Consider the following 27,848-nt stretch of genomic DNA (forward strand, 5'->3'; position numbering starts at 1 on the left):
GAATTTACATTGTGACCCTGAATTAGACTATGGCACTGTGAACAATAGGTGTAGGGATCTGTGCTAATGGGCCTGTGGTGAGTCAGATCCCCATCCCAGTCAGAAAGGAGTTAATGAGCTCCTCTGGGCACAGTGAGCACCAACCTCCAGGCAGCTGTGAGGCCTGTCAAGTCTGGAGGAGGCCAGGCCCTTAAAAGGGAGGATCCCTGCTCAATTGTGGGTGATACTCTAAAGGAGCAGGACTATAACTCAGAGCTTCAGGGCCTCTAGAACATGAGACTGTAGATTAGGGAAATGGCTGAAGGGCTTTGGCCCACTCAGAAAGGAGAAGAGCTCGTATTCCCCCCACCCCCCTTTAGCTTCTGAAGTCCAAGGTCTCTGCTTTTTTGTGGGCCATGTGTAAGGGAACAGATGCCCTGACCATCACAGCTGGAGGTCTGTGCCCTTTGAGACTGGAGCAGTGCCCACCCTCTCCCCAAAGGTGTGTTAGAGAGGTATAGCCTACTACAGGATCCAAGTATCTAAATGCAGGATTGGGAATTTATTTGGGAGGGGAACACGGGGCCTTTGTCACTATTTTTTTTTAATCTTATCTATGTTTGTTCTGAATTTCAAATTATTTTATTTCTAAATCTAATTCAGCTCATGACCACCCATTTTAAAAATTCATTTATAATATTAGAACAAAAGAAACAGTCCTTTGAGGCCTAACACATTTCCAAGAATAATTTTGGAAGCACACATGATCTTGTCTAATATGATGATGCAATTTAAGAAGATCTCTTTCCCCATAAATGAACATTGTAGGACATTCCTCAGGGAATTGATTATGTGTTGAGATATTTCCTTTCTTCGGCTCTGCTTTCTAATCCTAGGGAAACTACCTTTAGAATAACATATGGTACGATTCCATTTATAATGACCTGAGATGCTTGGATCCAGTCAAAGATTAAGAATTAGGAATATTAATATATATCTATTAAAATTTTGTCCAGAAACAGCGTTTGTTGTTCTTACCTGACAATTCTCCCAGATTGATTCTCATGCTGCTCTTTCTAATCAGAAAATGTAACAGTTTAGGAGTACTCCTTAATAAAAGTAAAATATGATTTTAAAAAGACAAAAGTTACCACAGAAGCAACTGAAACAATCAGAAAAGGCTGGGAGGGTGGAAGGGGAATACTTTCTTTTGATCTCAGGATTACAACCCTGTGTTGAAAGAAAATTAATATCCAAATGCCTCTAGCAACAAGTGGTAGTGCTGTACAATGTTTATTTTTAGAATTTCCCAGGTAATATAGGAACACTCATTTTGTTTATACTAGAGAAATAACACATTATGTAGTCTGGATAAAAGTGGGATTAACCAGGTCAACTGACCTATTCCAATAAAGCTCCTGGAAGGCCCCGGCGCCAGACCATTTAACTACTGAAAGAGCTATATTGAGAATTACAACCCTGGTATAGAGAGACTCTTCGAGTGTGGTTTAAATAGGGAAATGTCAATATCCTGATTCAAATAAAATTAAGTTGACATAAGATTTGATTATATTTATGAAAGGTGGCTTATGAGGCCCTTACTTATACCCAAGCAAGTTTTAAGTTTATTTCTGAACGAGCAAGTCTTGTCAATTATCAGTTTCAAACAAGATGCATACAGATATTCTGTCTGAGTGTTTTCCTAATGAAATCTAAAATGGTAAGGATACAATCAAGCCAGGTTTCAGATCTAATATCTAAAAAGCACTCAGTCTCTTGGGGTTCACACATAACCAAAGCGTGCCAGACTGAATGAACATCAGTTCAGATATCCTAGTTCAGCAAGGGGACAAAGGAGGTTTACATAGCACAGAGGTCCTTTAGGAAATAAGTACGATTCTCAGTGTTTGAAAGATAATTCACTGCTAATTATGCCAGTTTTATATGCTAAGGTTACCATACTGAGAACTAACTTGTGAAACAAGAATTGATAAGGATTGCCAGGATGGTTATTGATTTAGTAAAGAAAAGACAGAAGCTGAGGTAGAAACATGACTTATACCTATAAATATGATTAACCCTTTACTTAATATAATAAATTAACATTCCATTACTGACATGTCAATATTTAGGGGTCTGAACAATGTACTCACTACTGGTGAATAAGAAGATCTTTCCATGCAAGTGCGGTAGCTCTATCCCTGCAAAATTTCTGCAAAATTTAAGATTACACTTTTTAAAAAAAGTCCCTGGTTCTCATAATTGACTCATCCATTGGGCCCTCCCAAATTCACGGCCATGAAAAACGCATCACGGACTGTGAAATCTGGTGTCCCCCGATGAAATCTGATCTTTTGTGTCCTTTTACCCTATACTATACCAATTTCCCAGGCAAGACCAGCATTTCTCAAATTGGGGGTCCTGACCCAAAAAGGAGTTGCAGGGTGGGTCGCAAGGTTATTTTAGGGGGATCATGGTATTGCCACCCTTACTTCTGCACTGCTACCTTCAGAGTTGGGCGGCCAGAGAGCGGCAGCTGCTGACTGAGGGCCCAGCTCTTCAAGCAGTAGTGCAGAAGTACAGTGGCAATACCATAACATGCCATCCTTATTTCTGCATTGCTGCTGGCAGCGACTTTGCCTTCAGAGCTGAACTCCCGGCCAGCAGTCACCACTCTCCAGCTGCCCTGCTCTGAAGGAAGCACCGTCACCAGCAAAGTGCAGAAGTAAGGGTAACAGTACCACAACCCGCCCCCCTCCAATAACCTTGTAACCCCCAAAAAACTCCTTTTTGGGTCAGAACCCCTACAATTACAACACTGTGAAATTTCTAATTTAAATAGCTGAAATCATGGAATTTGATTTTTTAAATCCTATGGCCATGAAATGGACAGTGAATTTGGTGGGCCCTACTCATCCGCATCTCTTCTTCTCCTGCATTTCTTCCTAAAATCGTATATGTCACTATAAAAGACAATACACACAATTTTTATAAATAAATCTTTTCAAAGTGCTTTAGTGGACACATTAGATTTTGGTGTTATTTAACATGTAAAGTTTGATATGTTGCAATCAACCTTTTTTAAAAGATGGAAGAATATAGTTAGTAAGAATTTTTTTAAAACTTTCATTTTTAAGCATAAAAATAATTTGAATAATATTTGCTCGGAGGGTTCAAAAAACTAAAAATTCTTCTGTACTATAATAAATGTGTTCAGAAAATATTTTGGTTAAAAACATTTTTTTAGTGCAGCTATCAGGGGTATGAAGACAGAGTCTGTCATAAACCTGGAGCTGCAATATGAACAATGGAGCCGTTACTGAGTGGTTCCATAATCAGGGTAATTTTTGGTCACCTGTAATTCAGCAACAGTTTGACCAGTTTTCTATATATATAAAGAAACAGTAGGTGCCTTTCTGTAATTAATCTAGTGCTAAAAATTAAAAGAAAAACAGCACCATTGCTAAATAAACCATACTGCCCTGTACAGTTGTGACTAGAATCTTGAGCTGCTGGCTTCAAAACAAGACATTAAGATATGAGCTATTGTTTATTATTTCTTTTACCATAGTGCCCATGAATACCAGCCGTGGACCAGAATCCCATTGTGCTATCATCATCAGGGACGTAACTTCCTTGCAGTTCAAGCACCATCCAGTTTGATCTTTATCTGTATATCTATCATTGGCAATCTTATTGTGTCACCAAACCTGTGTGATTGCCGACCATTTGGGGACATTCCTTCGTAAATGCTCTTTCATAATTAGTTGGTCTTCCATCTTAATAATATATTCAAACCAAGAAAGCCACTGAAACCAAACCACTGCTGATGGAGGTTGCTGGTGAGTTCATCTACAAATATCCTCATTGCTGATATTATCCTGGTACTTAATATGAAGCAGCTGATGAAGATGACAAGCATTGAAAAGGTCAGTCCAGTGCTTTTTAGCCTTCCTCAGTGTCCACATTTTACTGCCATACAATAGAGCTGTTGTAACTGTAATCTAGCTTTGTAGTAAGCTTGATGTCCTGATGCATTCACAGAGCCTGCTGAAGGGCCCAGAACATGGTTCTGGCTGCTGCTAAAACAGCGTCCACATCTTTTGAATATTGTGCTAGGCACTGTGCAAATGAGGTATCCTATCAGTTATAGCAGGACCAAAAGTAGGTTTTGTTAAAACTCTTTGAATGAAACCCTGGCTTCACTGAATTCAATAACAAAACTCATATAGACTTCAATGGAGCCAGGATTTCACCCTAGATATTTAGTAATAATATCAAACCCTTACATATACTGTTTTACTTCTTCAAAGAACTGTACAAACATAAACTAATTAATACTCTTTAAGGAAGGTAAACAAATATTATCCCCATGTTACACATGGGGACTTCAACAGGGAAAAGATTTTACCTAAAGAGCAATAATGACTTGACAAGGCCACACAAGGAATCACTAGCAGCTGGGATTAGTCCTGCACTGCATCTCAAGTGTTATATTGTTAATCATGAGCCCATAGCTCAAGGAGGTGGTTATGACAACCACAAAATAGGAATAACTTTGTATTACATAACTGAATGCATATTTATGTTGTATGGGTTTCCCTGTGGGCCCTTGATCAGGGTGGATATATAAACCATGACTTTTAAAATTAAAAAAGAAAGCTCTTGTCTTTACTATATCAATTAGAATCCTAAAATTATGTTAATCTGGGGCCAGATATTCAGCAGGTGTAAATTGTGATAACTCCAGTGACTTTAGATTATCGCTGTTGTTTATAATCCATTGATGCAAATGAGTTTTATTACTATCAGTGTAAAGTCATATTGAATAATCAGATGATGATATCATGTCAGTTACAGTTACATTTTGTCTCGACTGCAACATTTAAAAAATACAGACTAGCCCACACTCAACTTGAAAATCACAACAGAGTTAAACTCTCTATTTCAGCTATAGAGATTTTACTGTAGTTTACTAGGAACCTCCTATCTCCACTTTTTAAAAAAATTTATTTTACAATAACAACTGTATTAGCCTTCAACAACAGAGTAAGTCAGAATAGTATAGTTTCTGTAATAGAATTAAAATGGCTTTCCACGAACACGGGTTCATACCATACATGCTGTCATTTATATTATGGGCTAATAACCAAAGAGTGATTTAACTTTGCATCTCTGTGGACTGTACATAACCTTCAGCCAAGCAGGGCAGGTTCATGGCTCCATGAGCAGGGTAAACTGCTTTAACACCACAACTTTGGATTAATTGCATTAACAGACTTCATTTAGAAGGATTTGGGAATGTTTTTACAAGGTTTAGAAAGGATTTCAGTAGGATTACATGGTATGAAATGTTGTGTGTGTTTCACCCCTCTCATAAGCTCCCTAGGCAACCATGTAATGGATCATGTCAGCCTTGCTTATGCATTCTTATCCAACATTTTTTTTTTCACCCACATGAATGCCTGGTTTCACTATATACTTTCACCATCCCAGAAGAAAAAAGTTATGGCCATATGAAGGATCTCACTGTTAAAATTGCCTTTATGACTGTTAGGTTTAGAAAAGTCAGTTCTGTGTGTGTTGTTTTCAGAGAAATAGAAGCGATTATAAATTATTTTTAAATTATATTAATTTAGATTTGTTTGTTTCAACACATGTCCCTTTGCTTCTCACTACTTCTTTTTAAACTTTTGATAAATTGTACTTTTTATGGATTTTTAATTGTTTTGTTCTTAGGACATTGATGAACTCGAGAGATTCAAAGTAAGACAGTGGAAATTATTCCAAGGTTAGAGGAATTATCTGGCTTTATTCTCCACTATGTTACATGAGTTTTATGCCCGTGCTACATCAACATAAAACTTGTACAACAGAGTGGAGAATCAGGCCTCATATATAAATCTTGGGAAACAGACAACAAAAAGGGATACATACATTTTCTATATAAGCCTGGGAAACATGATTTTAAAAAAGAAAAATTGTGTTTTTTTCCCCAGTGAGCTCATAAATGGGATAACATACTCAAGGTTTGTTTTCAAAAACCACATGTATGCAATTGTGTGTACAAAAATGTTTGTGCAGTGTATGCCTAATTTCTGCATGCAATTATTACAAATGCCTACACAAATTAAGTAAGTGCATCCAATTTCCTGTTAGATACATAAATGAGTATTTGCACAGTTGCACAATTTTCACACACAGTTACAATAATTGTGTAGAATTGTATGCACATTTGTGGAATTCCTCACTTGCAGATTTAAAAAAGTAAGTCCTAAATTTTTGCTGAAATAGTAAATATTTAGATTTGCCACCAGTTTCCACATCTGTTATCACAGTACCTCTGAATGATGTGGTCCTGCTGATATAAGAGCAGAAAGGAAGGATAGCGTTATGTGAAATGGCCAAACAATTAAACTTGTTATTTAAATTCTGCAAGTAGACTTACCCTTGGGAAGGGCTTTTTCTTTTTTCCACTGGATTTTGCAGAGCCAAAATACAGTGCCCTGTCTCTATTCACAACAATATTCTACATTTTAACAATGGACCACAGAAAAAGTTGTCAAAGATGTTTTATTTGTATGTTGTGTTCTGATAATACTAACAATCTGATAATACTAACAATCCCCCTCTGTAGCCCAAGTAAATGGCAAGTACATGGTTAACACTTGAGGACCACAATTTTGAATTTCCTAATGTTCAAAAGTATTGCAGTTATCACAGCAGCTAGGATGATTCTACTTCTCACCCTGTAAAACACAATTTTACATGTTTGATCTTCACTACACCTCCAACGTAATTAAAAAACTGTATGACTAGTATTTTTGCTCAGCTGCTGTTTATAAAACTGCTGTCATTGATGTACTTGTACTTTTCACCGTGGAACAAAAACACAGAGATTTACAAAGTTCAATATTTAGCATTTGTTTTAAACCCAGCGTCTGTTGCAGTGCTTTTTATTACATCCCTTTCATTTAAGGTATTTGTATCCTTAAATGTTTCTCTTAATGAGAACAAACTCCAGACTGTTTACAAAGTATCACCAAATAATATAATACTCACTAATAATGGTTTGGATACATCTAGAGTTCAATTAGAAAGGGAATTAAAGTATATGTGAAGGGAGGGTCACTACAGATCCCCTTGTTAAAATAAAATTAATTAGTGTATGTGAGAAGAGTAAGAAAGTAAAGATATCCTTATTAAATGGTTTTTATTGAAGCCCTGGGTACACCTACTTCCCCTGTAATTGGATGTGACAGTTAAAACCTGATCTGTTGTAACATGTCACAACAGGATAGTTAGTGCCATTTATAAAATGTCCAATTATAAACTATTTTTTCAGGGTGGGGGGAATTACATTTTGATTAGCAAGTAAATGGGAGCTGCTGGTCTCAATACTTTTTAAGATGCTTAAATATGAATTTAGGAGCCTAACTTTTTTTTTTTTTGGTAAATCTTGGCTGGAGCCCCAAAGTAGGGTGCAGGGAAAGCAGAGGTGGGGGTGGGGGTGGGGGTGGGGGAGGGCGGGAGGGAGGAAGGGGCCTGAGATTCACACATTGAACATTGGTGGTTGCTTCCTCTGGCTAGTGAGTTTAATTCTTTGGCCAATAATTGTCAGTTCGTCAAGCCTTGTTTTTTCAATTAGTAATTAATCTCAATAACTTCTGAATTAGCATGTTTATTAAACAACCAACAATAGATGTACATAGCTATGCATACCACATCATACACTTTTTAATTTTCTGGGCAACATGTTGTATGATTTATTTATAGGGGATATTTTTTATATTTAGTTGGGCTTTGTATAATATCTGGCTATGATATAATGCTGCCTACAATGGCTACATAACTTTGAAGTAAAAGAAAACAGACAGCATAACAAAGTTATCCATATGCTATCTTTTCTGACCTGCTTCTTTTGCAAAGTACTGTACTTAGCAATTTATTCAAGCATCCTTAGAAAATTATAGGTATATGCATGGGTGTGGAGAGGGTCAGCAAGTCTCCTAAGGTATGCACAAATGCATGAGCAGTGTTGCCTTGTGTTTAGCATAGAGGACTAGAAATCAGAATTCTTTAGTTCTGTTCCCAGTTCTTGTGCCAGGTCACATACAGTCCAAATCATGTTAATAGTTTCTAAAGTATATTTTCCCTTAGTGATTATTAAAACATATGTGGGATGCTCCTGAGATTGCCAGGGATTTTTTTTTTTTAAATACACATTTAAAGTTTGCCTGTCAACACTCTTGATTTGGCTATGAAATTTGCCTTTCCATGCAGGTGTCTCATCTTCTTTTCAGAGGGCCCGGAGATTGTGTGGATAAATATGTGCAATAGCAGTGCTTATGTAACCATTCAGGGATTCGTGTGATAATATCCGGGAATCATTATTTAGAATACACCATTACAATGAAAATAGGAAAGAATTCATGAGAGAGCCACAGGATTGGGGGGAGAGGGGGAAGAAATGATGTGTTAGGTCAGTAGCTCCAGTCCTTTTTTCTGGAAGCTTTCATTGTGACAGATCAGCAAATGGCTGAATGAATGTGCCTTCCTCACCATGTCCCACTACAGTTTCCACCTTTTCTCATACTGATGGGGGCCAAGACCCAAAAGCTGGATGCTGGCTGACATGGAGTTCTGGTGATGGGAAATTCAGATCCTGCATTTTGGTTTGTACTTTTACAGAGACAGGGAGCATTTAAGACATTTGGACGCTGGCCTAGATTCCAGCTGGGGCTGAGGGTGTGCAGACTGGGTTAGGCGCAGGTTTGGGGTTGAAGCCTATTAGGCCCCTTCATGGGTGATAGGGATGGAGGGATAGGGATCCCATTTGGTCCCTGTGCTCAGATCCAGGGTAGGAAGCCATTTTTGACCATTGCACAAAGATTAGGGTTGCCAGGTGTCCGGTTTTAGACTGGCATGCCCATTCAAAAAGGGACCCTGGTGGCTCCAATCAGCACCACTGACCAGGCGGTTAAAAGTCCGGTCAGCGGCGCAGCAGGGTGAAAGAAGGCTCCCTGCCTGCCATTGCTCCACGTTTCTCCCGGAAGCAGCAGCATGTCGCCCCTCCAGCTCCTATGCATAGTAGTAACCAAAGGGCTCTGCACGCTGCCCCTCCCCAAGCACTGGCTCTGCAGTTCCCATTGGCTGGGAACCATGGCCAATGGGAGCTGCGGGGGTGGTGTCTGTGGATGGGGCAGCACGCAGAGCCACCTGACTATGCCTTCACGTAGGAGCCAGAAGGGGACATGCCGCTGCTTCCAGTAATCGCCACCTGTAGCCTGCACCCCTGACCCCCTCCCCATGCCCAACCCGTGCTACCCCAGCTCTGATCCCCCTCCCACCCTCTGAGCCCCTCAGTCCCAGCCAGGAGCATCCTTCTGAACCCCAAACCGCTCATCCTCAGCCCCACCCCAGAGCGTGCACACCCAGCTGGAGCCCTCACCCCCCTGCCCCAGACCTGATCCCCCTCCTGCCATCTGAACCCCTCAGCTCTAGACTGGAGCCCCCTCCTGCATTCCATCCCCCTCATCCCCCTGCACCCCAACCCCCTCCTACACCCAAACGCCTCATCCTCAGCTCCACCCTAGAGTCCACACCCCAAGCTAGAGCCCTCACCTACCCTAGCACCCCAATACCCTGCCCCATGAAAATCAGTATTGGGTTTACCCTGGTGCCAGAAGGGGCCATGGCCAGCCCAATCCCCCGGCAGGAAAGCTGCCCCTGCGCCGCCCCCCGCCCCTCATTCCCACCCCTGCTCCTCCAAGCCTGGGGAGGAGGTGGAGCAGTGGGGAAGGGGCATGTGATGGGGAAGAGAGGGGGGAAGCAGGGGCAGGGGGGAAGCTGGAGCCCAGCATGTAGCATCCCCTTGGCAGAAGCTGGGGCTCTCATTAAGCAGGCCCATCGAACCCTCACTCTGACAAGCCCCACCTCCCCTGCATCTGTACCACCTCGATGAGCCCCCCCAGACACTCTCTCCACTGAGCCCCAACCACCTGCACCCCACCACCCAAATGAACCCCACCTTCCCTGCACTGTCCTAGACCCCTCCTGCTGAGCCCAAAACACCTTCACCTGGATTCCTTGCAGAGTCCCATTGCCCCTGCACCTGAAACCCCTGCAATGAGCTTCTGTGCATCCAGATCTCCCACTGAGCCACCTGCATCCAGATTGCCCCACAGAGAACTCTCTTACCCTGACCTGGATCCCCCCACACTAAGTCCCTCTGTACTTGGATCTTGCTGCCAGCCTGAGCCTGCTCACCCACACCTGGTGCACCTGGCACAGCGGGACAGGGCCCCAGGGTGTTTCTGGGGCAGGCCTGGCCCTTGCACTGTGTCAGGGGCAGGTGTAGCCTCACTGCCAAATCCCTGTCCCAGGGTGGGGTGGGGGGAGGCTGCAGGGTAATCTCCCACCTCCATGCAACCAGTAGCCTGTGCTCCCCACAGCTATGTTGCAGCCTCCACATTTATTTATTGACAAATAAAATTTGCAGAATTTTAAAATATTGTGCACAGAATTTTTATTTTTTTGGTGCAGAGCCCCCCTCAGGAATATGGGGTGCTGTGCGGCTGTGATGGTGGGACTGTGAGGAAGGTGGTGGGCGGTGGGAGGGTCTATGGGTGGGGGGTGCTAGGCGAGCGGTGTGGTGTGCAGGGTGCTGTGCAGTTGTGGTGGGAGGCCAGTGGCGGGGAGGTCTCTGGGAGGGGTGTGGGCTGGGCATAGAGCTCTGTGGTGGAAGTCTCTGTGCCAGGGGGCGCTGGGCATAAGGATGGGGCACTGGGCGGGGGAGCAGTGTGGGTGCTTGCCCGTCCTCAAGGGGAAGGGGCCTGCTGGCAGCACAGGGATGGGCAGGCCAGTGGGTGTCTGGCAGCTGCTGGTTTGTAAACAGTGCCCTCCTGCTGGGCTGCCCAGAGCAGGGCTGTTCCTGCCATGCCCTTGCCTCTTTGCCCCCCAGCCCGCCCTCCACGCTGGAGACTGACTATCCTACCCCTTGGGGGCCCACAGATGTGTTTAATGCTAGGTCCACAAAAAGTTAACCCTGCCCTGATGAAAATGAGTGAGGGGCAGGGAGGGGTGAGAGCAGGTGGGGGGGGACATGGAGTGAGCAGGGGGTGGCGACTCGGAGGAGGGGCGGGGCAAGGGTGTTTGGCCTGGGGCAAGTAGAAAGTTGGGAAATTCCCTGACAGAGATAGGGGCTGCGGCTGCGTGTGTCCCATCTAGAGGGATCAGGCGGGCGTCCAGCTTGGCCCCACCCCAGTCCTAGGCCGCGGCCCTCCTCCTCCTCCTCCTGCAGGGCGCTGCGGAGACAGGGGCGGGGCAGCCACTGAGCGGGAGATTTGAGCGGCTCCGGGATGGTGGAAGGTCCTGGCTGCGCCCTGCACGGGGAGAGGATCCGGGCCCGGGTGCGCCGGGGCCAAGCAGTGCGGGGCGTGCGGGGCAGCGCGCTGCTGCCAGCCCGGCCTGCGGCCCTGGGCCCCGCCGCCTGCACCGGGGTGAGCAGCGGCTGTGGCGGGAGCAGCTCGGGCGGCGTGCGCCAGACGGTAACAGCTGCCCCAGAGCGGGGGGCGGCACAGCACAGCTGCTCGGCCCCCCAGGAGGGAGGCGGCAGCCACACGCCAGGTTGCAAAGGGGGCTGGTGGAGGCGACCCCCGGCTGAGCCCCGCATTGTGGGAGCAACTAAAAGGGGGAGCGACGCGATGTTTATAGACGCGGGGGGAGCTCCTGCCAATCCCTCTGGCCCCCTATGTAAATAAAGTACAGCGGGAGAGGCTGTCCCTTGCTGCACTTGTGCATGGCTCTGGCGCTTTTCAGTGTCCTCATTGACTTCCTTTGAATCTTTCAAGGGCCGAGCCCAAGCGCTGGGCATTTTACGACACCAAACATACACAACCTTACACAAGTTTGTGAATGTTTTCATGGAATGCTGAGCCTTGTTCCAAGGTCTCAGGACGTGCTGCTCCCTGGCACTTGAGGAGAATCTATGGTGCTTATGCAAGAAAGCCTGATTTCATCCCCCAAGTGTAAATCTTCTCTATGGCTCCTCCAAACAGGCATTGTTTTAATAGCGCCCTCCATCTGTCTTTGGGCACAGAAAAGAAAAAGCATTGTAATCTTTCAAGTAGGCTGATACAAAGACTAATGCTTTTGCTGCTTCCCCACTAAATACAGTCAGGGTAAAAAGAAAAGGAGTACTTGTGGCACCTTAGAGACTAACCAATTTATTTGAGCATAAGCTTTCGTGAGCTACAGCTTACTCCATTGGATGCATACTGTGGAAAATACAGAAGATGTTTTTATACACAGAGACCATGAAAAAAATGGGTATTTATCGCCTCAAAAGGTTTTCTCTCCCCCCACCCCACTCTCCTGCTGGTAATAGCTTATCTAAAGTGATCACTCTCCTTATTAGTCTCTAAGGTGCCACAAGTACTCCTTTTCTTTTTGCGAATACAGACTAACATGGCTGTTACTCTGAAACCAGTCAGGGTAAAGTTTTCAAAAGTACATGTTCATTTTCAAAAGAGATTTAGGCACTTAAAGGGCCAGATTCTTAAAAGAATTTGGGCACCTGAAGATGCAGAGAGGTATCTAGTGGGGTTTTTAAAAGTGTCTGTACCCCTGATGGACCATTAAAATTATTTCAGTGGGAATTTGTACATTCCTAGGTGTTTTTTGAAAATTCCACTGGGTGCCTATCTGCATCTTTAGGTACCTAAATACTTTTCAAAATCTTGCCCTATGTGCCTAAATCCTTTAAAAATGACGGTCAGGCTCCTAAGCCACTTAGTCACTTTTGAAAACTTTACCTTCTCTGTTTATTGCTAGGAAACCAGATTAAGTGGACTTAATTTTAAATAAATGTTGAGAAGGCATTTGTTGCAATACTGTGCTGTATCTGATATAAAGGTTTTACACCAATACAAGTGATGCAGATGACATTCCTTTTAAGCTTTGAAAGAATGCAAGAGAGCTTTACTAGATTTGTAAAAATTCTCTTATAGTTTTGGGGATGATAAAATGTGCCTGACTGATCTGAACTTCAAGCAAGATCATTAGTGTAGCTGACATACTTGCTTCTGCAAAAATCATTGCAGAGTTAACTACAGCAGAGGTTTCTGGCAGTTGTTTGAGATTTTTCACTTTTTTTTTTAAAATCAGTGTACCATAATATATTCTTGTCATCGATATAATAAATCAGCCACAGCAAATCTGATGAATTTGAAGAGAGAGAGCAGGAGAAACATGAACCCGTGTAGGAAATAATGAAGGAAATCTTTTCAAGTCACTTTTTTGTCTAATCAAAAAGATGGCAATTGTTTTAATATCATTTGCGTTCAGGAAACCTACAAGGAAAATTGTAGAAGTTGTTGCTGACCATTGGTTGCTTTTTAATTATATAGGGTTCAGAAGTGTACAATAAAAAGTCTAGAAGGAGAATGATACGCATTAGTCCACAGAAAAGGAATTTTTACTTAGTTTTTTAAAAAACTAATATATATATACATACTCGTTCATTAGTCTGTTCGTTTATAAGCCGACCCCCCACGATAGGTAAAAATAGCAAAAACTGTATGACCCTTTCATAAGCTGACCCTATATTTCAGGGGTTGGCAAACTTTGGCTCCTGGCCCGTTAGGGTAAGTTACTGGTGGGTCGGGACATTATGAAGTGGTGCACTTCCCACAGTTCCCATTGGCTGGGAATGGTGAACCGCGGCCACAGGGAGCGGAGGGGCTCCATGCCTGCAGACGCTCCAGGTAAACAAAATGACAGTGTATTAGATATTAGTTTAAAATGATTAAATTTTGGTGTAGATCTGTTTATAAGCCAACCCCTGCTCTTTGATGCGTCATTTTTTACCAAAAATATTCGGCTTATGAATGAGCATATACGGTATTTAACCAAATAAAGAATGGGGTATCTGCTTTCCACTTACTCAGTATGTAATATCTCTGCTAATTTTTACCCATTTTTGTTGCCAATATAAAACTATTCAATGGCATACAAGTTGTGGGGTGTTTGGGATCTTTTGGAGAAAACCCCCACAAGTTGTATGCTGTTGAATCTTTTTCTATAAAAAGATGTTAAAATATACATGAGCAGGTCTGGTTAATGAGATGTGAAGATTCAGTACTCCATTCCTGATTGCTGAGTTGGCTTTTTTTTTGTCATTTCTGCACAAGTGTGGGAAACTTGGTGCTTCCCTTATGTTCTGAGCAATGGTAAAGTCACAGAAGGATTTTTTTCATATGTTTGATATGTAAGCCTACACACAGATTAATGTTCTGTATTGAGGTTCCACAGCAGTGCTCTTGCCCACAACTTTAAAAAGAATGTAGTGCAGGAGATCATGTAATCAATTAATTCTTATAACCTTCTGGTTTCAGGACTTAAATAGTATTTTCACTTTTTCAATAAATTATGCTCTCATGAGTTTAGCAAAGGGGAAAAATAGTAACAGTCATATTCTCAGCTGGTGAAATTCATCTCAGGGTGAATTTTCTCTCTGGGCAGAGGACCATCACAAGGTCTGTTCTCCACTTAGTCCTTGTGATGGTCCTCTGCTTCGTGGCCCATGCAAGGACTTAAGTGGGGCATAAAGGGCCTCTGCTTTGGGAAGAATGGAAGGCCTTATCTAAACACAGAAGTTGAAATAGTTTAATTTAAATCCTTTAAAAAACCCATTTAATTGAACCTCTTTTGTGAGTGGAAACTCTTGTTCTGGTTAAACTGATTGCTAATTGACTTAAGATAAACTATAATGAACTTTGCATATCTCTAAATAAGTGTCTATACAGGGATTTGCGTAGGCTTAAATATATTGTTTTAAAAATTACACCTTGAGACTGATTCAACAGTCTCATAGGCAAAGGCTCATACATTTTCTTTTTTACTTTTCCCTTTGTCAACAGGCAAAGTGATATTGAATACAATAAACAATGGGCTATCCAACTTATTTTGATTGAATAGGTACTTTTATAATTATCGTTAGGAATACTAAGTTACAGTTATTTATTTCACAAAGCTATTTAAAAAGAAAACATAGAGTGAGAAATAACAGTCTTGGTCCTGTTAATAACTCATAATTTTGACACTTCTGTACATATCTCAAAAATAGAGAAATGATTTTAAAATAGTATGGCAAATGAATTGACTAAAAATATCAGCATGGAATTGCTTTAACAGAATAGTTTTTTTGTTAATAAGGAGCAATTGTACCAGACTGACAAAATAGCTGGTCATCTAAGGCAGCAAAATGTAGGTCTAATTGTGTATTCTTTATACAGACTTGAAGTTTTGCCTCAGACCTGCGTCATAACTGTTCACTTGGGCTCCTGTCTGTTAGGAGTGGAAAAATGTTAATTTTTTCATAGTAGCACTGTCTTTAGAGATTTTGCAACAATGATGATAGAAGACCTGGATACTTGTGAATTACAAATGTGGCTTTGAAACTAGTCTGATTATGGTAATGCTTGATCCATACACCAAAACATAAACTCTGGAATGCTGTCACTAAAAAGTAGTTCCCTGGGCCAAATTAATTGTTAGTGTAAGTACTTATGACTCCATTTGAATAAATGGAGTAACACTTACTGTGTGAGTAGTTTCAGAGTAACAGCCATGTTAATTTTTTACTCAGATCTTTAAAATGATCCATTCCCTTCATTCCTTCACCAGTGTCCCCTTCCCAACACCCTTTTTTCCTAGCTGTTGAAAACCTGATCTTTGAAAAGAAACGTACTCCTGTGGGGCTATATGCAGATTTTTGCTGGACAACAAGAGGTCTCATCTAGTACACAGAACATATATCAGCACTGTCAGTGGCTCCAGTCAGAGGCATTTTGAAAAGGTTTTTGCATTTAAAATACCAAAAAATGGTATCACACACTTTCTCCAACAAAATACCCTTGTCAGAACTTCTGAATGGCATTGATCTGGCAGGACACTCTGTAAGTGTCTGTAAGAGATTTAAGGTGACATCTGTCAAATTATGTTTTTATACAAATAATCAATTACTTATCTTTTTTCTAGGATAATATTTTCTGGAAACCAACAGGTCAGAGTAAAATGGGCCAGTGTTTGATGGCCTTGGTTACACTGAATAGCAGCTTACTTTGCAAGTAGTTCCATTGATTTCAGTTGGATGGTTGGAGGAATAAGGTTGTACTCAGTATGATTAAGGGTGGCAGATTTTGTCTGTATAGTTGGGTGTTAACTGATGACTGCAAAATTTTGATATTGACTTTAGGACTGTTTCTTTCCTAAACATGTTTTTTGTGTGTGTGTGTATGTGTGAATTTATTTTCAGAATGCTGTGACTGGGAATAAAACCTCCTGTCAGGATTTCCTGAGATTGCTGAAAGGATGTGTGTACACTGGTGTAGAAACTCTGGGGAAGGAGCTTTTTATGTATTTTGGACAGAAAGCATTGAGGTAAGAGAAATTACAGTATTCCCTCTGTATGTATTCTCTAACCATGTACATTTTCAGGGTTTTTTTCTCAGTACTATCATTTTCAATTATGTGAAAGTTAATTAGTATTGTAGAGAAACTTCTCTATGCAGTTTGTATCTAGGTGCTGGATATACTAGACAGTGTGATTCTGCTTTTCCGTCGTGAAAGGAGGTGATAATGATAACATCACAACCTACTGCTTTATTCTCCTGAAAGCAGAGGGTAAGTGCCACTTTATTTCATGAATTGTGTTAGGTATTTCTTAAATAAAATATTCTTAATGAAACTGCAGTTTGTTGTAGGCAGAGCTGGTAGCAGTGTCTAGAGTTACAGCTGCCTAACACTTTCATTATTAGCCCCATTTTCAGTTGCTTATAACGCCCAAACTTTAACTGTTTGGGCTGCAATTGTGCATTCTAGGTGTCTGTCTCAGGCTGATGTTTTTCTGGAAAGTTTAAGTGAAAACAATTCAGTCATTTCTGAGAATGAGGTTAGGGAGAAATAGGTAGCTTCACTAATGTTAAAGACACTTTTTTAAAGAGCTCTAACATTTCCTTGTTGTGGTGTTAGGACTTGAACTTTGGCAGGGGAGGTCTTGTGGTCAGAAAAGTGTCTTGCTGTTCTCATAAAAATCCATCCTGATTTGGCTGAGTTATATTGCTCTAAAAAAATGACCATTTGTAGACCCTCAGTTGAGCTTGTTAGAGGCTTGCTGATAAAATCTTAGAACATTCCATGTGCAGTGCTGATGCTCTGCCGCACAGAGCTCTCTTCAAGCCAATTGTACTGAGCAGGCCGCACGCCTTCTACATGGTAGGCTCAGAGCTAGAACTGTGGATGGGAACAGGCATTCAATAACAATGCCACTGTTCAGTCTAGGGGAAATTACTAGAAGGAGATTATTAGCTCTAGGCTCAGCTCTTCCGCTGACTGGAATGTTTAATTCTGTGCACTTCACAACCCTTATTACTGAGCCAGACCTCAGGCAGGCAAGTATTGTTTCCTAATTTTATAAATGAAGGAACTGAGGTTGTACAAGGTCACTTCTGGCAGTGCTAGGAATAGAACCCAGGGCTCATCCACTTAGCCATACTTTCTTTAAGAATGAATGCATCAAATATATGTGCCTGCCTGTGATATCTAAGCATTAGACCATACTCCCTGCCAGCCACAAGACTAGAATTAGGATTTCCGATTCATAAGAAAATAAGAATGACCATATTGCTTCATCTACCCAATATCCTGTCTTCCAGCAGTGGCCAATGCCAGGTGCCTCAGAGGGAATGAACAGAACAGGTAATCATCAAGTGATCCATTCCCTGTCACCCATTCCCAGCTTCTGGCAAACAGAGGCTCGAGACACCATCCCTGCCTATCCTGGCTATTAGCCATTGATGGTTGGACCTATCCTCCATGAACTTACCTAGTTTTCTTTTTTTTAACCCTATTATAGTCTTGGCCTTTACAACATCCTCTGGCAAGGAGTTCCATAGGTTGACTGTGCGTTGTGTGAAGAAATACTTCCTTTTGATGTTTTAAACCTGCTGCCTATTAATATCATTTCTCCACACCAGTCATGATTTGATTGATCTCTATCATATCTCTCCTTCGTCATTTCTTTTCTAAGCTGAAAAGTCCCAGTTTTATTAATCTCTCCTTGTACGGAAGCCATTCCATACCCCTAATCATTTTTGTTGCCCTTTTCTGAACCTTTTCCAATTCCAGTATATCTTTTTTGAGATGGGGCGACCACATCTGCATACAGTATTCAAGATGTGGGCATACCATGGATTTATGTAAAGGCAATATGATATTTTCTGTTTTATTATCCATCTCTTTCTTAATGATTACCAACATTCTGTTCGCTTTTTGAACTGCTATGCACACTGAGTGGATGCTATCAAAGAACTATCCCCAATGACTCCAATATCTATTTCTTGAGAGTTGTAACAGCTAATTTAGTCCCCATCAATTTATATGTATAGTTGGGATTATGTTTTCCAATGTGCATTACTTTGCATTTATCAACATTGAATTTCTTCTGCCATTTTGTTGCCCAGTCATCCAGTTTTGTGAGATCCTTTTGTAGCTCTTTGCAGTCTGCTTGGGACTTAACTATCTTGAGTAGTTTTGTATCATGTGCAAATTTTGCCACCTCACTGTTTACCCCTTTTTCCAGATAATCTATGAATATGTTGAATAGGACTGGTCCCAGTACAGACCCCTGGGAGACACCACTATTTACCTCTCTCCATCCTGAAAACTGACCATTTATTCCTATTCTCTGTTCCCTATGTTTAACCAGTTACCAGTCCAAGAGAGGACCTTTGCTTTTATTCCATGACAGCTTAGCTTGCTTAAGAGTCTTTGGTGAGAGACCTTGTCAAAGGCTTTCTGATAATCTAAGTACGCTATATCCAATGGACATTGTCCACATGCTTGTTGACTCCATCAAAGAATTCTAGTAGATTGGTGAGGCATGATTTCCTTTTACAAAAACCATGTTGACTCTTCCCCAACAAATTATGTTCATGTATGTGTCTGACAATTTTGTTCTTTACTATAGTTTCAACTAGTTTGCGCGGTACTGAAGGCAGGCTTACCAGCCTGTAATTGCTGGGATCACCTCTGGAGCCCTTTTTAAAAATTGCTGTCACATTAGCTATCCAACACTTCTAGTCATTGGCAAAGCATGTCACATTCCCTTCTAGTGGCTGGTCCACATACAAGGGAACAGCATACTGTTGTTCCAACTTCTCTTTTACCTCAAGTGGTTGAGTTCTGTGCTGTGAATCTAAAGGTCTTGGGTTCCACCCATACTGATCACTGATAGAATTTCTGTTGATTCAGTTTGCTTTAAAAAAAAAAATCACACACCTAGAAAATGACATACAAAAACATTAAAAGAATATTAAGGTGGTAGAGTAAAGCACTCAAAAGTTAGGAAATAAATGACAGAATTGTGATTGTCCATATAAACTGGACAGTGATGAGGCAGAGGGTTGTAAGAAGAGAGAGAATATTTTCTTGTGGCAAAGTCTGAGAGTTGGCAAAGCTGGGTTCTAGTCCTTGCTTTGCTCCAGACTTTCTATTTGATGTTAGGCAAGACTGGATGATATTACACATGCACAAGGAGGTCAAATCAAGCTCTCATAATCAATATTAATTCTGGTACTTCTTAAATAAGTGTTTGGCTTTGCATGCTTAACATTCATTTTGTGTGTAATAAACAAATACACTATAGTATTCCCACGGGATGGTAACCAAAATGAGCCCACCCAATTTTTTAAAAAAAGTCTTCCACAGACTTCACAGCACAAAAGTAAGACTTCTAAAATTGGTAACACTTACATGACATTTGTTGTAATTTTCTAAACTTTAATGGTTCATAATCAATATACTAAAGAGTCTAAAAATACTTATGTAGGTAACTCCCAATGATTTCCATTCAAATAGTGGCTACTCAGCACCTCTGAAAATTGGGCTCATACTGTCTAAGGATCTAATTATAGTTCTCCCTGTTTCCAGTGTGGTATGCGATATGTGTATTGCAAATGTCTACTGCAATGCACGTGAAATGTGTCAAACCTAAACTAAAACGTTTGGGGTGACTCTTTTGAAAAACGAGCATAAAACCTAGTTTATATGGTCTGTAGTGTAATATAAACAACTAGAGTTCTCAGATATTTAACATGAATATGAAACTTGCATTAACTAAAATTTTCTTTATCAACAATACCATTTTGCAAAAGTTATTTTCATTGTATGTCCATTTAAAAAAAAAAGAGAGTACGTGCCCCCATTGTAGTATAAGAATACAATCCTATGGCACTGCAGGACTGTAAGTAATCTTAATTTTTAAACTACCTTTTAAAATTAGTTACTGAAAGTATGTGATCAAAGCTTTAAGTATAACAACAATTAAAATTATGTAGATGCTTCATTTAACCCTATCTGTTACTTTTGAATCCTGGTCTGAAAATTAAAGGATGTCTAACACTGGAAACTGATGTCCCTTGTTGTTGTTGTTTTTTAAGTGTTGTTCCACTCAATCACATCACTAACTGCTCTGGACTGCCTTTATAAATTGCACCTATGAAATTCATCCTGAAGCTAGCGGGCAGACATTCTTTATTACCATGAAAAAATTACCTTAAAATTGTTCTCTTAAAGCTGGACTATGTACAGCTCTAACACAAGTGAGTGTGCAAGGGAGGAGCTGGGAAGGGCCCAAGGAAACACTTGCTCTTTGGCCAAGAGCCAAACACTGTAGATTTCTGTCTCCCTCACTTCAGGGAAAAGGAAGATCTGGCCATGAAATCCTCTATGCCGATTGAATGACTTATAGATGAACAAGGTACATCATGGATAACAATTAGCACATGAGGGAAATTCATGTTTTGTTGAATTTGTGATCCACCTATTACTGATAAAAGGGACAGTACAATCCACTTCCTGATTGATGAACAATAATGTAGGGAATAAGTCTTTTGAGGAATTTCTTTAGTCTGAGAACAAGCATCCAACAGTAGTAGTAATAGAACAGGTGCAGTGAATTCACCAAAGGCCACAGTGTAAGCAGAATTTGAACTTATCTCCTACGTTTTCCCTGATTTTGTTTTTCCTCTCAGTTGATTTTTGAGGATTACCATTAGATATTTTTGTGTTTATGGTCGTGTCTTTTAAAAGTAAGAAATAAATTAATCCGTTAAAACCTGAAGAGGTGAGTGGTGGGGAATCTTGTAAATTAGCACAGTTTGTAGATGCATTTTACCAGTGACTAGAGACTAATTTGCTCTAGAGTAAAGAAAATGGCATTTAGGGTTGTGAGAGATACTATACAAAAGATGTTCCAACAATCTGTTTTCTTCAGAATAACCCTTGGACCTCACCTGAATAAGTCCATCTGGAAATCTTCAAGAACCTATAAAAATACAGATATTTTTATTTTCTTTAGAAAAGGCAAAACCTAGACACACTCCCATATGGAAAGGATTCTGATTTGTAGAGCCCAAATAAAATGCCATTAAAAGCAGTGGAAAGATTCCCATTGATTTCATTGGGAGTTAGATCCAGGACTTTAATGCACCCTTCTAATAAAATTCTGTTACCAGTTTTTTTCTTGCCCAGTAACAGCACAAACTATGTTATAGGCACAACTATTTTCTAGGAACTAATGAGAGCTTTGCAATTAGAAAACAAACAAACAAAACCTCCAAGAACTTAAGTCTTGCACACAACTGAACAGTTACAACAGCTCAGTTTTTTCTATTAAAAAATATTGAGCTTTTTAACACTAGCTGTCATCAGACAGCAGAACCAAGATTTCAATTAAGGTAGGTCCATGCTACTTTCTCCTTAATTAAAATGACAAAAATGCTATTTTTCATGGTTTCAGCACATCAGGGATAATGAGGCACACTGGGGTAGAATTTGTAAAGTTCTTAAGGCTTTTAATAGAAAAGAAATTTATGCATAGAAGTGATTGTGAAATATTTTATTACTGTAGCTATAACTGAGAAGTAGTTATGACAGCTAATCGTTGTGACAGTAGTGTACCTTTAAACAGGGCCTCCATAAGTGAGACACTTAATTACAAACATGCACATTATTTTTTTTCTTATCAAGAACTTTTGGGAAATGTTAAATGCATTTATGATTGATAACACAACACAGAGTTTAAAGCCTACATTTAAAAAAATCCCCAAAACTGCTTAATCTTGTGTAATGCTATAATATCTCCCCGGAGAATTAGAAGCATATAGCAGTAACAACTACTTCCAAAATAGTTATATTTATTAACTTAACTCAACTGAATGGTAAGAAAAAGCTTCTGAAAGGCACAATATACTTCTTGAGAATCAGTTTACAATACTGCTCTTCTTTTGGATTTGTAATCAATTACTAACAACGTAGTTTGTCAATATTTATTAATTGATACACTGTCACCTTTAAGTTAACTGTAAATATTTTTTTAAAACCATCCTTCCAGTACTTATGGAAAAATAAGAGTAAACAGATGTGTGGCATTACAGGGGACGGATTAAAAACAAATAGATATTTGCGATGTTGTCTTTGTTCCAAGCCTCTCCTTCTCTTCTCTCCCCCCCCCCCCCCCCGTCTGTTGTTCACCTCCTTTTAAACCACAAAATAATTAACCTTCCTCTGGGAAAAAAAAATGTTGTTTTTAAAGGAGAAGCTTAGAAATAAGACTTTCCTTTTGAGGTCATGGGGCATATACGATATGTTTGGATTAACTTGTGAAGGAATACTTTAATCAGGGCTGCAAATCAGATTTACTTGTCCTTTGCTCAATACACTGATACCAAGTAGAATATTGCATCAAATTCAAGATCTCTGTCCTCATTTTAAAAGCATTGAATGATCTGCACTTGTGGTACCTAAAAGATACTAAACTCCACTCCTTTGGCATGTTGCTTCAAGAGTAAAACTCACCAGTGAAGGAGGCAGATCTTTCTGTGTGCTGGCTTAAGACTGGAATTTCTGCAGTGTCTAACAACCACCTCAAACGTCTTCACTTCATACTTTTTGTGCCTTCAGTCTTCAACCTCACCTTAACTAATAAACACCAGCACTTATTTTTAAATAATAATTTTTAAGAATTTTAAAAACCTAAACAATCTTTGCCCTGGCGAGAGGTGGGAAAAAGAGAGAACCACCTACACACAGGACAGATGCTAGTCATATTGTTTTGAGAACAACTGGAAGGTGCTTGATATGGTGAAAGTTGTGGTAGTGAAATAGCTGGCAATTTTGTCTTCTATATTGGATCATTATACTTGGCAGAAGAAGAGCTGATAGAATATTCTTTGAGAAGAACACTGTTCTTGTTTTAGTGAGTCTTAATTTTAAAATGAGTCAGCAAGAAAGAAAACAAGTGTATTTTTTTCCCATTGTCCCCGGAGGAGCCTGCCAGGGGCTGTAAGAGTGCAGAAGTACAGGTGAAGAAACTCCCAGGATGCTGCACTGTATTATGGTTGCACAAATGTGTTTCAAATTTAAATCATTAACTGAATTATTGGTTATATAAAGATCTAATAAAGTCACTATATACTTGAGTGCTTCTTAGTTGCTAGTAAACACAGTCCTGTGTGAGAGGAAAGAGAGACCATGTAGACAAGCACTTCATGTCACCCTATTGCTGCTAATGATCAGAATTATTTTATATACTTAGTGAATTTAATTGCCAAGCTAGAAAATAGACTACTAACATGCCTGAGAGTGTTGTTAAGATGCAGATTTTTTTTTTTCAGAAATGTGTTTGTCGCCTAGGGTTCACTTTGGCATGAACGGTTCCATGTGTATTAATCCAACTGCAAGCAAAGACCGAAATGGAGCACCACCAATTCTGGAAATACAGCTTACTGATGATATGGTTTGTTTCTTTGACGCAACAGTAGAGCTTAGGTAAAGTAAAAATTAAAGCATTTCTTCAGTGTTCAATCTGTGTTTTTTTTATAAAAATAAGGTTTTCACCATATAGTTGAGAAAAGATTATTTTGCTTTTATATAGTGGTTTTCATCTGAGAATTTCAAAGCACTTCATAAAAATTAATTAAATATGCCTCCCAGCTTTAAGGAAGGTAAGTATACCTCATTAAAGCTCCCAATGTCCTTACTGGGTATGTAAGTAATTTTAATTACTTTGTGAATACATAACTGAGGTACAGAAAGTGACTTGCTTAAAGCCATCTAGGGAGTCAACAGCAGATTGGGATTCAAACCCATGACTCCTGATTCTGCTCCCTGGTCTAACAACTGAATGTGCCACCGGTATTTTGCCCTTTAAACTCTCGCTTCTGCAATCAGATTTAGACAGGTGGACTTTTGCTTCTGCATGGATCTGATTGCAAGGAGAGGGTCTGGGCCTTTAATGGTTACTGTATATTTCCTATACTTAGAAGTACATGGTATGTTTTATCTTGTGCTTCAATATTTCAGAATCTATCTATCCCAAAAAAATGTAGGCAGGTATTTTTTAGCAGTGCTTGTGACACATGTTTTGGGGCATATTCCCAGCCATTGGCGCTGTTCTTCTCACCTGTGTGGAAGCTGTAGAGGAATAGCATCTTTGTGAGGTTTTTCTGTAAAGCACTGTGAAGCTTTCAGATGAAAGGCGCTGTATAAATTCAAGGTGATTTTAATATATATATTTTCTATTCTAGAATAGGCCTTAAATATAAATATGTGTAAATCTGGGCTTTCTTGCATCTATTACTAAGTTTGTGGGGGTTTTTCCTTTAATTTATGGATAAACTTTATTTTAACATGTAAATGTTTATCACAATAAGGTGCTGGTCTCCTTCTGAGCATTCACAGTGTAATGTGGTGTTGATATCTTAATCCAATAGCTTTCACTTCTGGACACTGAATTCTTTTATTGTTTTATTTATTATTCTATTCAGTATCAGCTGCCCTCTTTGTAAGTAAAACTTTAAAAAGGTATTTTTATTTTTATTTTTTTTTACACTTTGGCTAGAATGAAAAACAAAAATCCTGTCTCAGAACATCAGGAATATTTGCATTTGGAATGACACACACAGTTTTTAAATGGTGCCATACAGATATGTTTGTTCATAAGAATGGTGGGCATTCAAATCTGATTTAGGTCATGAATGAAATGAATCTGATGGTTCCTCTATATCCCAAAACTGTTTTGGAGAACCTGTTCATGAAACAAATTGCACTTCAACGAACTGTGTTTTGTGCTGGAGCTGCATGTTTCCATGAGAGATTTGGGGCAAATTTCCCTAATGCAGATATCTAATCTATCATTCATATTTCTCCCCTGTCACCACAGTATCTGAGCATAGAAACTCAGTCTTTAATTTATTTATCCTCACAACACCCTGTGATGTGGGGCAGCACTAGTATCCCTGTTCTACAAGGGGGGAACTCAGACACCCAGAAAATAAGGGCTAGACTCACAAAGGGAGTTGAGCATTGTGACACTGAGAGTTGCAGTGCCTAACTTTTAGGTCCCTAGCAAATCACAGGAATAACACTGCCCTTCACAAAGCCTGAGTTAATTGCTTGGGCTCTTTATACAATGAACAGGGAGAGACAGGCATCTTAGACTGCCATTGCCAAAAAACAGCACTCTAAGCGACTTCCTGCCTAAGCTAGTGAATGGGAGATGCCAGTGACATGGGTGTGTCCGAAGTTTCGCCCTTCTCACAGAGACAGTGCTCTTCTCTAGATTGTATTTAGGTGCCTATCTCTGCTTGTGATTCTCAGTTATGAAACCTCTTCTAGAGTTAGGTGCCTAAGACATTTCCTGCAAGAAGCTGGGGGAGGAAGAGCTCCCTCATAACCAGAGGTTAAATTACTCACCTGGGATGTGGGCGATCCTCAGTTCAAGTCTCCCCTGTGCCTAATGAGAAGACGGGATTTGAACAGGGATCTGCCACTCTCAGAGGGGTGTCCTAAACACTTAGCTGTAGGATATTCTGATGTGTGTCTTCCTCAGTCTTGCCTGGAGGTGCTGTTCCACTTGTAAATAAATAAATATTAATTGGGCCAGAGAGAGAATGAGAGTGACTCTGTTGCCTGGTGCTTAGAACACTCACCTAGGAGGTGAGAGAGACAGGGTCCAGTCCTCTTACTCCAGTGGCTCTTTCTTTTATGATTTATCCACAATGGAACAGCTTCACTAGGAAAGACTGCGGGAGCCCTATCTCAGAATATCCCATGCACAATGCCCCTGAGAGGTGGCAGATCCCTGTTCCAATCCTCTTCAGGCAGAGGAGGGACTTGAACTGGTGTCTCCCACAACCCAGTGGTGAGTCAGTTAGGTGAGCACTCTAATCACTGGGCTAAAAGTTATGAGAGCACCTCCTCTTTTTCTTCTCTCCACCCCCCGCCCCCTGTGTTTTGTGAGGAGTTAGGTGGCCTCTGAACATGCCTACTGGATCGGGGCCCACATGTCAGTTAGGTAGATGAACAACTGTCTTCCCCTGGTTTGTGAATCATTTGGGGTTCAGGCAGGAGATAGGTGCCAGGATGCTTAGAGGCAGCAGTACATATGCTCAGAGGCAAAAGCTTAGGCACCTAGGGAACTTTTTAGTGTAAATGCTTAGGTACAGAGCGAGTTCAGGCTTCCCCAGGATTAGGCTGTGACTGAGAGAGAGTATCTTTCTGAATCTTGCTTAAAGGGTTTTGCCACACAGGAAGTTTGTGGTATAGAAAGGGATTGAAACCAAGTCCCAGGCTTGTGCCCTACCCACTGGACCATCCTCCCCTATAGTTAGTTACAACTGAGAGTCTCTGCTTAGGAAATGCATTTAACACTGTAAATGCTCGGCACGGACTGATAATTATTCTTAGAGCTGACTTGAACAAGGATGGGATGCTTGCCTATGCACATGGCCTGGCACTAGTGTATTCTATGTATGTGTTATTAAACCACCATATTTTTGAAAAAGGGTAAGACTTCTGTGTTTTTCTATGCATGTCACGAGTATCTGCGTGGCTTTTTGATCTCTGTGTAATGTGCTAGGGCACTCATAAATACTACACATTGTGTAAGTACTGTCTAGTTACAATGAAAGATAGATTATTTTGTCTTGTCTTGCAGGAATGCTGCTGAAAGTGAACAGAAAGTAAGAATGATGGAAGACTTAGATGTATGCTCTCCAAAATTTAGTTTCTTAAGAGCAGAAAGTGAGATTAAGCAGCAGAAAGGTCGCATGTTATGTGATGTGTTGTTGGATCAGGCAGTGTTACCTGGAGTGGGAAATATCATAAAAAATGAAGCACTCTTTGACAGTGGTCTCCATCCAGCTGTTAAAGTAGGTGAAATATTTTCATGGATTCCCTTCTGTACCAATTGCAAGCAGCTATTAAGACCATAAACATGTATCTACAAGATATTTTGGTCTAGTTTAGATTTTTGTAGGGAGGACCTTGTAAGGTCTTAACAATCTTCTCCACCCTCCATTTCCCCTAATTAATGCCACCCTGGATTCCAGTGATCTCCCAGACTCTGTCATGCTTGACCATCCTGCCCTAGGAGGGTTAGTGTGGCACTCTCTGGAGCCTGTCAACACTGCTCATGGGTTGGATGGGAGAGTTGCTGCAGCAGACATGCTATCTCTTTAACTCACATCCCTTCTTGACCAGAAATTAATTTAATTTTCAAACTTTGACCTGCTGTCTTGAATCATGTTGTGCTACCATGAAATTGCCATGCCAGTCCATTATAAAATAGATTGTTCTCATTTTGCTTGATAAATTCAAACACACAAATCTCTGGACTCTAGATAGTTTAAATTACAACATTTTCTTCATCATATTCAGTTACTTTAGTCCCTCAGACTCTGCTCTCAAGCTTTTCCCATGCAGTGCATTCACCATACCTCATGAGACTCTATATGATTTGAGGC

At 40.5% G+C, this 27,848-nt stretch overlaps 1 protein-coding gene across 5 annotated transcripts in view; it reads left to right on the plus strand.

Moving 5' to 3' along the window:
• The first annotated feature begins 11,288 nt into the window (after positions 1–11,288).
• NEIL3 (nei like DNA glycosylase 3) overlaps positions 11,289–27,848 on the plus strand; it is a 36,404-nt gene continuing 19,844 nt past the window's right edge. The window contains exons 1-4 of one of the 5 annotated variants that reach the window (XM_084625400.1): positions 11,289–11,528; positions 16,298–16,422; positions 23,737–23,871; positions 27,041–27,254. In XM_084625400.1, coding sequence (XP_084481526.1) covers positions 11,340–11,528; positions 16,298–16,422; positions 23,737–23,871; positions 27,041–27,254 — 663 coding nt within the window. In that variant the 5' untranslated portion in view covers positions 11,289–11,339. Of the gene's footprint in view, positions 11,529–16,297; positions 16,423–16,577; positions 16,666–17,690; positions 17,740–23,717; positions 23,872–27,040; positions 27,255–27,848 lie in introns of those variants that run through there. The other 4 variants (XM_084625396.1, XM_084625397.1, XM_084625399.1 and 1 more) reach the window with 4 other exon arrangements.

This window comes from Lepidochelys olivacea, assembly GCF_965140295.1.
Source record: "Lepidochelys olivacea isolate rLepOli2 genome assembly, chromosome: 4".
Taxonomy (NCBI): Eukaryota; Metazoa; Chordata; order Testudines; family Cheloniidae; genus Lepidochelys; species Lepidochelys olivacea.